We start from the raw sequence: 13315 nt of genomic DNA on the forward strand, positions 1-13315 counted from the left end.
CCTTCCTCAGCTTCCTGAGTAGCTGGGACTACAGACGTGTGCCACCATGCCCGGCTAATTTTTGTATTTTTAGTAGAGATGGGGTTTTACCACGTTGGCCAGGCTGGTCTTGAACACCTGACCTCAGGTGATCCACCCGTCTCAGCCTCCCAAAGTGCCGGGATTACAGGCTTGAGCCACCGTGCCCAGCTTATAAATTATTGTTACTATTTATTTATTTATTTTTTTGAGATGGAATCTCACTCTGTCACCCAGGCTGTAGTGCAGTGGCATGATCTCAGCTCACTGCAACCTCCGCCTCCTGGATTGAAGCATTTCTCCTCCCTCAGCCTCCTGAGTAGCTGGGACTACAGGCATACACCACCATGCCCGGCTAATTTTTGTATGTTTTAATAGAGACAGGGTTTCACCACATTGGCCAGGCTGGTCTGGAACTCATGACCTGTGAGCCGCCCGCCTCACCCCCCAAAGTGCCGAGATTACAGGTGTGAGCCACCGCGCCCGGCCTATAAATTATTTTTTAAGGCTCAAAGTTTCATAGGTAATTTTTAACCAGAGTCAAAAGTAGGATGGGGGGCAGTCTAGAAAGTAAAACTGCTTACACTTTGTGAAAACACAGTTTTTTCCTGTATCCCTGCTCAGAGACCACCTCTGCCTTCCCCACCGACTCCCTGTGGGGGTGAAGGTTGAGGCCCCCTGGTCTAACAGGAGAGACAGTTGCAGTATGGGTGGTAGCAAAACTACTTAAGGGTTGTGATTCTTTTTTTTTTTTTGAGATGGAGTCTCCCTCTGTCGCCCAGGCTGGAGTGCATTGACGCGATCTTGGCTCACTGCAACTTCCACCTCCTGGATTCAAGCGATTCTCCTGCCTCAGCCTCCTGGAGTAGCTGGGACTACAGGCGCCCGCCACCACGCCCAGCTAATTTTTTTTTTTGTATTTTTAGTAGAGACAAGGATTCACCATGTTGGCCAGGCTGGTCTGGAACTCCTGATCTTGTGCTCCGCCCACCTCGGCCTCCCAAAGTGCTGGGATTACAGGCATGAGCCACCGCGCCCAGCCCTGCTTTTTTCCTCTTAATGATGTTTTGTGCACCTTAGTCCTTGTCACTGCAGGTACTCCCACCCACCGCGTAAATGGGCAAGAGGCACTCTGCTTTCTGAATATGCTCTCACGTGGCTCACTGATCTCTTCAGTTCCTTCTGATTCTCACTATGCTGAATGCCACAGTGAAAATTCTAAATTGTAGTGTATGTCCTGCATTATTTCCTTAGGCGCCGCTGCACTTCAGCCTGGGTAACAGAGCAAGATCCTATCTCAAAAAAAAAAAAGCAAACTTGCTTATGATAGTACATTTTAAAAACATAGGAGATTGGAAAATTGGAAAAATCTCCATCAAAAATAATAAATAACTTAAAAATAGCAACATTTTGGGCATGTTACCTTCCAATATTGTTTTCTGTGTATTTTTTTTTGTCTCATTTTGCAGGAGTTGTAATGTATATGTAGTTTTGTATCATGATTCTTTTTTATTTTTTTTGAGACAAGGTCTCGCTCTATTGCCCAGGCTGGAGTACCACCAGTGGTGCGATCTCAGCTCGCTGCAGCGTCAACCTCTGGGACTTAAGTGATCCACCTGCCTCAGCCTCCGAGTAGCTGGGACTACAGGCATGTGCTGGCACACCCTGCTGATTTTTATTAAAGGTGCTCCCCTTTTCCGGGGTCCCACCTCCTCCTCTGAGATTTGGCTCTGGCTCCCCTGCCTCCCCCAGCTGCCTAGTCTGACAGGAGAGGACAGTTACAGTGTACAGTGACACCAAAAACATGCTGTATTGATTATAGTTTGTTTTCTTTTCTTGTAGAGGTGGGGTCATGCTGTGTTGCCCAGGTTGTTTTCCAACTCCTGAGCTCGAGCGATCCACCTGCCTTGGCCTCTCAAATGCTGGGATTACAGGCATGAGCCACCTCACTTGGCCATGATCCTTTTTCAACTTGATCATACAGCTGTTTGTAAATATCATCATCTATGGCAATAAGATAACTGAGTCCTCATCCCCCTGAGCATTCAGGTTTTCTCTAGGTAGGTTTTCATTACTGTGAATATGTTGTGCCAAACATCCTTTTTTTTTTTTTTTTTTTTAATTTTAATTTTAATTTTTTTTTTGTGAGACAGAGTCTCACTGTGTCGTCAGGCTGGAGTAGTGCAGTGGCATGATCTCGGCTCACTTGAACCTCCGCTTCCCAGGTTCAAGCGATTCTCCTGCCTCAGCCTCCGGAGTAGCTGGGACTACAGGCACCCGCCACCACACCCGACTAATTTTTGTATTTTTAGTAGAGACGGGGTTTCACCACGTTGGTCAGGATGGTCTCAATCTCCTGACCTCGTGATCCGCCCACCTCGGCCTCCCAAAGTGCTGGGATTACAGGCATGAGCCACCGCACCCGGCCTGTGCCAAATATCTTTGTGCACTAAAGCCTTCTCTGTATTTAGGGTTATTTCCTTAGAGTGATAGAAGTGGAATTGTTGCGCTGCGAGACCTGTAAATACATTATAGAGCTTTGGATCAAAGTTACGAATTCTGCTTCAGAGGATGGTGCTTTCATTCTGACTGGTTTAAAAGGCTGCTTTCTTTGAAGACAAGTGAAGTGAGTGGGACACAGCCCAGACGCAGAAGGTGAAGGCTGGGATCTCCACATGGTGGCTGCCAGCCCCCTGCAAGGGAGGTCATGAGCGTGGGAGATGACTCCCCAGCCCCCAGCCCTCAGCCCCCCTCATCCTTGTTACTAAGAAGAGAGTGAGAGCAAAACTTGTGGCTGTGGTGCAGACAAGCCTGCCTCTTTTTCATGCAGATGTGATGTTTCCCACACAGGGAGGCAGTCAGAAACCAGCATATGCCCTTCTCTCTTCCCAGCCAGCAGCCCAGGAAGGGCAGGCGCTTTGAAGGAGAGGCCCCTAATTACCCTTTCACGGACATTCGCAGGGAGTCAAGGTGGACGTGAGAGACCACAGTGGCGCCACAGCCCGGATGCTGGCCAAGCAGTACGGACACATGAAGATCGTGGCCTTGATGGACACTCATTCGCCCTCTCTGCCCAAGAGCCTCTATCGGAGCCCAGGTACCCACACCTGCCAGCCACGCCCTGCTGGGGTCTCTGGTTGCCTTGAGCTTTAGGTGAGCTGGCAGAGAAAAATGTCCCCCCTTCCCTGGCTGCCACCTTCATGTCAAGTTTGAGGCCCCTGCTCTAACAGGAGAGAAGGATGGTTACGATGGAGAGTGGTACAAAACCAGGCTGTTGTGACTGTAGAGGCTTTCTGTAGTATGCTTGACTACCGAGTAGGGGCAGGCCCCTCTTAGTTTTCTGTTTTCACTGTTTCCTGAGCTATGGCTTGTTTATTTTTCTATATGAACTTGAATATCAACTTGTCTAGCTCCTTAAAAACAGTATTGATATTTTTATTGAGATTGTGACAATGTGTAAATTAACTATATCTTTGTGTTGTTGAGTTGTCCTATCCAAGAACAAGGGATGACTTCTTGTTCCAGTGTACTTTTGGGTCTTGCAGGAGGGTTTTAAATTTTTCTTCATCTACATTTTGCATATGACTTAAGTTTATTCCTAAGTGTTTGATCATCTTTATTGCTATTGTAAATGGGGTTTTCCCTCTCATTATATCCCTTTTTTCCCCCAAATCTCAGGGTATTAATTACTCAGTGCTATTTATTTTTTATTTCAGTAGGTTTTTGGGGAACAGGTGGTGGTTGGATGCGTGAATAAGTTCTTTAGTGGTGTCATTATATTGTTTAACTGCATATTGTCAGTGCATTTGAAGGGAGTGGATTTCTGCAAACTTTTTTTTTTGAGACAGGAGTTTTGCTCTTGTTGCTTAGGCTGGAGTGCAATGGAGCGATCTTGCCTCACTGCAGCCTCCGCTTCCCAGGTTCAAGCAATTCTGCCTCAGCCTCCCAAGTAGCTGGGATTACAGGCGTGCACCACCATGCCCAGCTAATTTTTTGTATTTTTAGTAGAGATGGGGTTTCTCCATGTTGGTCAGGCTGGTCTCGAACTCGCAACCTCAGGTGATGCATCCGCCTCAGCCTCCCAAAGTGCTGGGATTACAGGTGTGAGCCACTGCACCCGGCCCTGCAAACTAATTTTATATTCTGCTACCTTACAGAATTCTTTTTTTTTTTTTGAGACGGAGTCTCGCTCTGTCACCTAGGCTGGAGTGCAGTGGCGCGATCTCGGCTCACTGCAAGCTCCGCCTCCCAGGTTCACGCCATTCTCCTGCCTCAGCCTCTGCGAGTAGCTAGGACTACAGGCGCCCGCCACCATGCCCGGCTAATTTTTTTATATTTTTAGTAGAGACGGGGTTTCACCGGGGTCTCGATCTCCTGACCTCGTGATCCACCCGCCTCGGCCTCCCAAAGTGCTGGGATTACAAGTGTGAGCCACCGCGCCTGGCCCAGAATTCTTGTATTGTTCAGGGTAGTTTTGTTATGATTCTTTAGGGCTTTACAGGTGTACTAACATATAATCTTTAAGTATGGACGGATACACTGCTTCCTGCTGATTCTCGTGACTCTGACTTTGTTGAATTGCATTATTGTTGTTTTGTTTGGTTGCTAACACCTCTAGCCCATTGTTTAACATCGTGGAGATAGTGAGCCTCCTTACCTTGGTGCTCATCTTAGTGGAAATGCCACGTTACATGAGAGGCTGGCTTTAAAAGAGAAGGCATATGTTATTTTCGCATATTAACAAAGTATTCATCAGTTCTTCTATTCTTGAGTGGTGTTTTACAGGAGTAACTATTGAATTTTGTTCCCATATCTTTGGAGATGATTGTGAATTTTTATATGGTAGATTGTCGTCATGAACCTCCTAATAATGAATCAACCTTACGTTCTTGGCATAAATCCCACATGTTGTATTATTTTAATGTGTTTTTGAATTCTCTTTATTAATATTTAGTATTTTTCTGTGGATATTCAGTCATAAGTGATATTGGTCTATAGTTTTCTTTCTTCTTTTTTTTGTTTTTGAAATGGAGTCTTGCTCTGTTTCCCAGGCTGGAGTGGAGTGGCGAGATCTCAGCTCACTGCAACCTCCGCTTCCTGGGTTCAAGCAATTCTCCTGCCTCAGCCTCCCTAGTAGCTGGGATCACAGGTGTATACCACTACACCCAGCTAATCTTTTAGTAGAGACGGGGTTTCACCGTGTTGGCCAGGCTGGTCTCGAACTCCTGACCTCCAGTGATCCGCCTGCCGCAGCCTCCCAAAGTGCTGGGATTACAGGCGTGAGCCACCGCCCCTGGTGTGGTCTGTACTTTTCTATTTTTGTTCTGTCTTTATCAGGTATGGGTATCAATGTTATACTTCATAAAAATAATTTAGAAGTTTTCTTTCCTTTTTTGTGTTCTAGGACAATACACGTAGCATTAGTGCTACCTGGACTAATAGAGTCCTCCCATGAAACCATCTGGTCTCTTTCTGTGAGGTGGTTCCTCGATAACAGTTTTTCTATTCCTTCTGTAGACATTGGCCTCCTCACACTTTCTCTTCTTATGGGGTCAGTTCTGGTAAATTATATTTTCTACAAGATAATTTTTTTCTCCCTTTTTTTTTTTTTTTTTTTGAGACAGAGTTTCACTCTTATTGCTCCAGGCTGGAGTGCAATGGCTCGATCTTGGCTCACCAACCTCTGCCTCCTGGGTTCAAGCGATTCTCCTGCCTCAGCGTCCCAAGTAGATGGGATTACAGGCATGCGCCACCATGCCCGGATAATTTTATGTTTTTAGTAGAGACGGGGTTTCTCCGTGTTGGCTGGGCTGGTCTCAAACTCCTGACCTCAGGTGGTCTACCCGCCTGGGCCTCCCAAAGTGCTGGGATTATAGACATGAGCCACTGTGCCCAGCCATTCTTTTTCTCCTTTTAAAATATTTCTGTTTCAGGGCCAGGTGCAGTGGCTCATGCCTGTAATGCCAGCACTTTGGGAGGCCGAGTCAGGCGGATCACCTGAGGTCGGGAGTTCGAGACTAGCCTGATCAATATGGAGAAACCCCGTCTCTACTAAAAATACAAAATTAGCCGGGTATGGTGGTGCAGGCCTGTAATCCCAGCTACTCGGGAGGCTGAGGCAAGAGAATCGCTTGAACCCGGGAGGCAGAGGTTGCAGTGAGCTGAGATTGTGCAATTGCACTCCAGCCTGGGCAACAGGAGCGAAACTCTCTCAAAAAAAAAAAAAAAAAAAAAAAAAAAAAAATTCTGTTTCAGGGTGGGTGCAGTTGCTCATGCCTGTAATCTCAGCACTTTGGGAGACTGAGGCGTATGGATCACTTGAGGTCAGGAGTTCAAGACCAGCCTGGCCAACATGGTGAAACCCCGTCTCCACTAAAAATACAAAAATAAGCTGATGTGGTGGTGTGCGCCAGTTACTCCGGAGGCTGAGGCAGGAGAATGACTTGAACCCAGGAGGGGGAGATTGCAGTGAGTCAAAATCACGCCACTGCACTCCAGCTTGGCGACAGAGCAAGACTCCATCTCAAAGAAAGTACATAGATAAAACAAAATAAAATACTCTGTTTCAGTGGTTATTTTCTCTTGTTATTATTTTTTTTTTTTTTTGGCATGGAAAATACTGATTTATTTTTTGTGACAGGGTCTTGCTTTGTCACCCAGGCTGGAGTCCAGTGACCCATTCTCGACTCACTGCAACCTCTGCCTCCCAGGCTCAAAGCGATCCTTCCACCTCAGCCCGAGTAGCTAGGACTGTAGGTGCACCCTACCACGCCCAGCTTATGTTTGTATTTTTTGTAGGGAGGTGGTTTTGCCATGTTGACCGGGCTGGTCTCAAGAGTCCTCAGCTCAAGCAATCCACCCGCCTCAGCCTCCCAAAGTGCTGGGACTACAGGCATGAGCTCCTGCACCTGACCTGGAAAATATTTATCTCATTTTTAATTGACACAAAATAACTACATATTTATGGGGTACAGTGTGTGATGTTTTGATACATGTATACACTGTGTAATGATCAAATTAGGGTGATTAGCTTATCCATCACCTCAAACATTTATCATTTTTTTGAGATGAGAACATTTAAAATCCTTTCTTCTAGTAGCTATTTTGAGGTATACGCTCCTCCGTATAGTCACTCTACTGTGAACACCAGAACTTCTTTCTTCAGTCTGTAATTTTATACCTATTGACCAATCTCTCCCACTACTTCCCCACCCCCAACCTCTGATAACCACTATTCTACTCTACATGTTTGACATGAGCTTTTAAAAATCCTGTAAATGGGTGAGATCTTTTTTGTTGTTTGTTTGGTTTTTGAGACAGGGTCTTGCTCTGTCGCCCAGGCTGGAGTGTAGTGGCGCGATCTTGGCTCACTGCAACCTCCGCCTCCCAGGTTCAAGCGATTCTCCTGCCTTAGCCTTTTGAGTAGCTGGGACTACAAGGTGCCCACCACCACGCCCAGCTAATTTTTTTTTGTATTTTTAGTAGAGACGGGGTTTCACCGTGTTAGCCAGGATGGTCTCGATCTCCTGACCTCGTGATCTGCCCGCCTCGGCCTCCCAAAGTGCTGGGATTACAGGCGTGAGCCACCATGCCCGCCCTGTTCCTTTTTTCTTAAGTTAAATACTAGTACTTTGTCTGTTTAGTGGAAAAACAAGAAAAACCCATCGGATTTTGATTTATTAATGAGACCAACTGATTTTCTGTCTAATTTCTGCTTTTATTTTTCTTTGGCTTACTTTGTTGTTGTTCTAGTTCTTTGAGTTGGAAATTTCTTTCATTTTCATTGTTACCCTTTTGTTGCTAAATGTTAGAGGCTGTGAATTTTTGCTGATTGCTGCTTTAAGTGTATTCTGGGGGTTCTGTATTTAATACTTTCCTTATTATTTTTCAGAAATTCTGTAATTTTTATGTATATTTTCTCCTTCACCCAGGAGTTGTCTAATAGAAGTATTATGGTTGTTTTTGTTAATTTCTAGGTGGAAGGGCCTTTTCGATCTTGTGATTAATTTCTCATGTTATTCTGATCAACTGTAATGTGTCTGATCAGAGTGTTTATAATTCTTACATATACATAACTTCCTTGTCATCTTATTTATCACCTACTGATCAATATATATATATATTTTTCAAATGTAGTCTCACTCTGTCACCCAGGCTGGAGTGCCCAGGCGCTATCTCGACTCACTGCAACCTCCGCCTCCCAGGTTCAAGTGACTCTCCTGCTTCAGCCTCCCGAGTAGTTGGGATTACAGGCGTCTGCCACCACGCCTGGCTCATTTTTTTTTTTGTATTTTTAGTAGGGACAGGGTTTCACCATGTTGGCCAGGTTGGTCTCGAGGTCCTGACCTCAAGTGATCCGCCCACCTCGGCCTCCCAAAGTGCTGGAATTACAGGCGTGAGCCACCGTGCCCAGCCCTGATCAATATTTTTTAATGTTCCGTGTTTTGCTTGAGAAGAAGTTGTATTGTCTGCTGTCTGTATACAATTTAGCATATCTGTGAGTCTATCTTATTTAGGATTATGTACTCTTAGTTCATTTTCTACAAAATTACCTATTAGCGTGTTTCTGATTTATGAAGGAAGTTGGCGCATTTTTTGGTGACAGATTTTCATAACTTGTTATAGATTCACTGTGAATTACGGCTTTTAGTATTAGAAGTGTCCTTCTGGCCGGGCATGGCTTGTGCCTGTAATCCAAGCACTTTGGGAGGCCAAGGCGGGCAGATCACCTGAGGTCAGGAGTTCGAGACCAGCCCAGCCAACATGGTGAAACCTTCTCTCTACTCAGAATACAAAAATTAGCCAGGCATGATGGCACATACTTATAATCCCAGTTACTCGCGAGGCTGAGGCAGGAGAATCACTTGAACCCGGGAGGCGGAGGTTACAATGAGCCGAGATTGTGCCACTGCACTCCAGCTTGGGTGACAGAGTGAAACTCTGTGTCAAAAAAAAAAAAAAAGTGTCCTTCTGTGTCATATTTAATGCATTTTGCCCTGAATTCCACTTTGATAGCAGGATTGCAGCCCTGGCTTTTTTGTGGTTTCCATCTGCCTGTTCTTTTTAAGCCGCTCTGAGGGTGTGTTGGGTGCTGAGATTCACGCAGCTGCCGTTCTCTTGCTTATTGCTGCCTCTGTGCCGTTTGTCTTACAGCTCTCTCCCCTTCAGCTTGGATGGAAGCACAGTCTCCCTGGGGTGCTGTAGATCTTTGAGTGTGAGAGGGTGTGTGTCCATATGGCTAGCTCAGTCGCCAGAGCATGAGCCTCTTCATGGGGAAGGACAGAGTGGCCCACGTTCAGGGCCTGAGTTCTCCCTCTTTGCCGGCCTGCCCTGAGTTGTCCTCTCAGTTTGCACCTGAGTGAGCAGCTGCTTTCCCAGGGTCAGGCTCAGCCCAGCTCCTTCCCTGGCGCTGGGATTGTTTCATAATAAACACAACTCAGGTGGTAATGCAAAGGACCTCTCCCTTCATTTGCTCCCCAGCTTACCACCTCCACAAGGAGATAGCATTTCCTCCTGTATACAACTCACATATCTCTTAAAAGTAGAATCAGATCAGAGCCTTATACAAATCAAATATGAAAAACTGAAAAGCTACAAAGTAGTAAAAGCTCTGGGTTGCGCTCTGAAAGCTCACACTGGGTAGTGATTCGAAACGGTTTATAATCATAGCAAACACATGCCATGCTTTAGAAAATACAGAGTTGTGGCCGGGCGTGGTGGCTCACACCTGTGATCCCAGCACTTTGGGAGGCCAAGGTGGGCGGATCACAAGGTCAGGAGATCAAGACCAGCCTGGCTAACATGGTGAAACCCTATCTCTACTAAAAATACAAAAACAAAATTAGCTGGGCATGGTGACGGGCTCCTGTAGTCCCAGTTACTCAGGAGCCTGAGGCAGGAGAGTGGTGTGAACCCGGGAGGTGGAGCTTGCAGTGAGCCGTGATGGCGCCATTGCACTCCTGCCTGTGCGACAGAGCGAGACTCCGTCTCAAAAAAAAAAAAAGAAAAAAAAGAAAATACAGAATTGCTTAATAAGTTGTTTACAGCCGGGCGCAGTGGTGCATGCCTATAATCCCAGCACTTTGCAAGGCTGAGGCGGGTGGATCACCTGAGGTCAGGAGTTCAAGACCAGCCTAATATGATGAAACCCCATCTCTACTAAAATATAAAAATTAGCTGGGTATGGTGGCATCTGCCTATAATCCCAGCTACTCGGGAGGCTGAGATAGGAGAATCGCTTGAACCCAGGAGGTGGAAGTTCCAGCCTGGGCAACAAGAGCAAAACTCCCTTTTCAAAAGAAAAAAAAAAAAAGTTGTTTCCAAAGGAAGGGATTAGGAAAAAGCAGTTGTGACCTGATATTACCATATATTTTAATGAAGAGATGGTTTTTACTTATTCAAATTAGAGCAAAATTTCTGATTATGAACAATTTTGCAAACCCCAAGAGAGATAATAAACTCCTGGCTGGGCATGGTGGCTCATGCCTGTAATCCCAGCGCTTTGGGAGGCCGACGCAGGCAGATCACCTGAGGTCAGGAGTTTGAGACCAGCCTGGCCAACATGGCAAAAGCCTGTCTCTACTGAAAAAAAAAAAAAAAACAACACTGGGCATGAACCCCAGCTACTTGGGAGGGTGAGGTGTGAGAATCGCTTGAACCCAGGAGGCAGAGGTTATAGTGAGTGAGCCAAGATCATGCCATTACACTTCAGCTCGGGGGACAGAATGAGACTCTGTCTCGAGAAAAATGAAGCTTTCCACCCTCACTAACTTTGCAGCTCCCTGTGGCCCATTGGAGCAGCGCCCCGGCCTGTTAGGACATTTCTCAAAAGTGATGCCCTGGCAGATACCCTTCTCCTTAATTTAACAAAACCGGTGACGGTTAGTTTTTTTCAGTTTGTCGTAGGATTAGTAAATGAGTCCAGTACTGAACAGACTATCTTAATCTTGGTGTTTGACCACAGAAAAGTACGAAGATCTGAGCTCTTCTGATGAGTCCTGCCCTGCTCCTCAGAGACAGAGGCCTTGCCGGAAGAAGGGTGTCAGCATCCATGAGGGACCGCGAGCCCTGGCCAGGATCACAGGCATTGGCCTGGGCAGCAGAGCCCCACGGCCTCGCTATGGTGAGTGGCCCGAGGGCTATTTCTCATTGCATACCAAGATTCTGTGTTGGCAAGAATGGAATAGCTCTTAGGCTCCTGAAATGTGAGTCACTGGACCTCAGGTGGCAGCGGGACAGGTGGCCCAGCTTTCATGCTCAGGGAGACTCAAGATTGAGTCCAGTGATGGAAATGCATTGGCCACGGACTAGCTCTTGTTTTTTGCTTTATCTCCTTGAGTTTCCTTTTCATTGGTTAAATTGAGGAATAGAACTTTCTCTAGTGCAGCAGAAATGTAGCTAAGGTCAGATTTCATTCATCACGTAGGTGGGTCGGCTCATGCAGGGAGGAGGCAAAGCGTGAAGTTCACTTCCCTGCCCTGCCCACACCAGCTGGGTCGGGTGTGCTGCTGGGGGCAGGAGGCCACGGGCAGGCCCTGCTGTTTTCTCAGACCCTCCTGAGAGAGGGCCACTTGTTGACTTGCTGGTGAAGAATCCTAGCCTTTGGGTTTTCCGATCTCGTTCATTCTCAGATTCCCAGCCCCAGGGTGTTGAGCGTTTTGCTCTTGGGGAGTGCTGGGGGCTGTTTTTAGGGGAGTTGGGTTTGGTGCCTACTCTCTATTGCTGTGGTTTGTCCCAGAGCTCAGCTGGAGGTGTGAGTTATGTCTTCCTTTGACGGCTGTCACCCACTCATGGCCAGGCCAAGGCTGCTGGTCTCACAGGCCTGGTGGCTGGTCCCTGTCGGGAGTAAGGCCTCTCTGAGGCCAGGACTTGGAAGAGTGAGAGTAGACAGTGTTTCAGCCAAGGGTACGTGAGTAATTGAATTCCCTTCTAAGACCGCGGGAACAAGCAGATGCGCAGAATTCTGTCTTCCCAAGCCTGGGTGCTGGGTTGGGAACTGGAGACCCACCTTCTCCCGTCATCCTGGGAGGGGTAAGCTGACTAGGCCACTGGGAAGGCCTCTAGAGCTGCTGGCCACCCCCATCAAAGCATGAGGGCCCGCCTGTGTCCTGTCCACTGAGACGTGAGCACTGGCTCTGGGACACCGGGCTGGTCATTCTGAGTGGCAGAGTCTCTTCCTTCCGAAAGGTCCCTGCCACCTGCTGCAGCCTGAGGTGTGGTGGGGACAGGAAGGAAGCTGTCATCCTGGGGCTGGGTTGGTAATTAATGTATATAGCTGTACAACAAATGCTTTATCAAAATCATACATGTGTGAAGCCGCTTGTGTGTGGTTCTTCGAATGTATCCACAGAGAAGTAATCACGATGGTGGTCTCAAGTGTGGTATTTCGGGGGATTTTTGTTTTTTCCTCTCATACCTTGTGAAATTTAAATTTTCTATAAGTGCATATATTTTGTCAGTAATTAAGAAATTTGGGGCCGGGTGCGGTGGTTCATGCCTGTAATCCCAGCACTTCGGGAGGCCGAGGCAGGTGGATCAAGGGATCAGGAGATCGAGAGCATCATGGCCAACATGGTGAAACCCCGTATTTACTAAAAATGCAAAAATTAGCCGGGCGTGGTAGTATGTGCCTGTAATCCCAGCTACTCAGGGGGCTGAGGCAGGAGAATCGCTTGAACCCATGAGGCGGAGGTTGCAGTGAGCCGAGATTGTGCCACTGCACTCCAGCCTGGCAACAGAGCAACAGAGCAAGACTCTGTCTCAAAAAAAAAAAAAAAAAAAAAAATTGGGGTGGGGGGCAGGTGCAGTGGCTCATACCTGTAATCCCAGCACTTTGGAAGTGTGAGGTAGGAAGATTGCTTGGGCTCAGGAGTTGTGAGACCAGCCTGGGCAATGTAGCAAGACCCTATCTTTACAAAAAATTTTGAAAATTAGCCAGATATGGTGGCCCATGCCTGTAGCCCCAGCTACATGAGAGGCTGAGGTGGAAGGATTGCTTGAGCCCAGGAGGTCAAGGCTGTAGTGACCCATGATGGTGCCATTGCATTCCAGTCTGGATAACAGCAAGACCCTGTCTCAAAAAAATTTTAGGGGGCAATGATAAATAGCATGTGCTGATTGTAAAAACTTCTCCATAACTAGGAAAATACGTAACGAGGAAAGTAAGTTCCCCATGGTCCCATCAACCAGTCCTTTGGGTTCTTTTTTGAGACAGGGTTTCACTGTAGCCCAGGCTGGAGTGCAGAGGCACGATGATAGCTCACTGCAGGCTCCAGTTCCTGAGCTCAAGCGATCCTCC

At 47.0% G+C, this 13315-nt stretch overlaps 1 protein-coding gene across 11 annotated transcripts in view; it reads left to right on the plus strand.

Annotated features, from left to right (window-relative positions):
* ANKS3 (ankyrin repeat and sterile alpha motif domain containing 3) overlaps window positions 1–13315 on the plus strand; it is a 38086-nt gene that overhangs the window by 18298 nt on the left and 6473 nt on the right. For all 11 annotated transcript variants that reach the window (XM_030798728.1, XM_030798730.1, XM_004091272.3 and 8 more), the window contains 2 exons: window positions 2980–3115; window positions 10982–11140. In XM_030798728.1, the coding sequence (XP_030654588.1) occupies window positions 2980–3115; window positions 10982–11140 (295 nt within the window). The remainder of the gene's footprint in view (window positions 1–2979; window positions 3116–10981; window positions 11141–13315) is intronic.

The sequence above is a fragment of the Nomascus leucogenys genome, chromosome 18 (assembly GCF_006542625.1).
Source record: "Nomascus leucogenys isolate Asia chromosome 18, Asia_NLE_v1, whole genome shotgun sequence".
Classification (NCBI taxonomy): Eukaryota; Metazoa; Chordata; class Mammalia; order Primates; family Hylobatidae; genus Nomascus; species Nomascus leucogenys.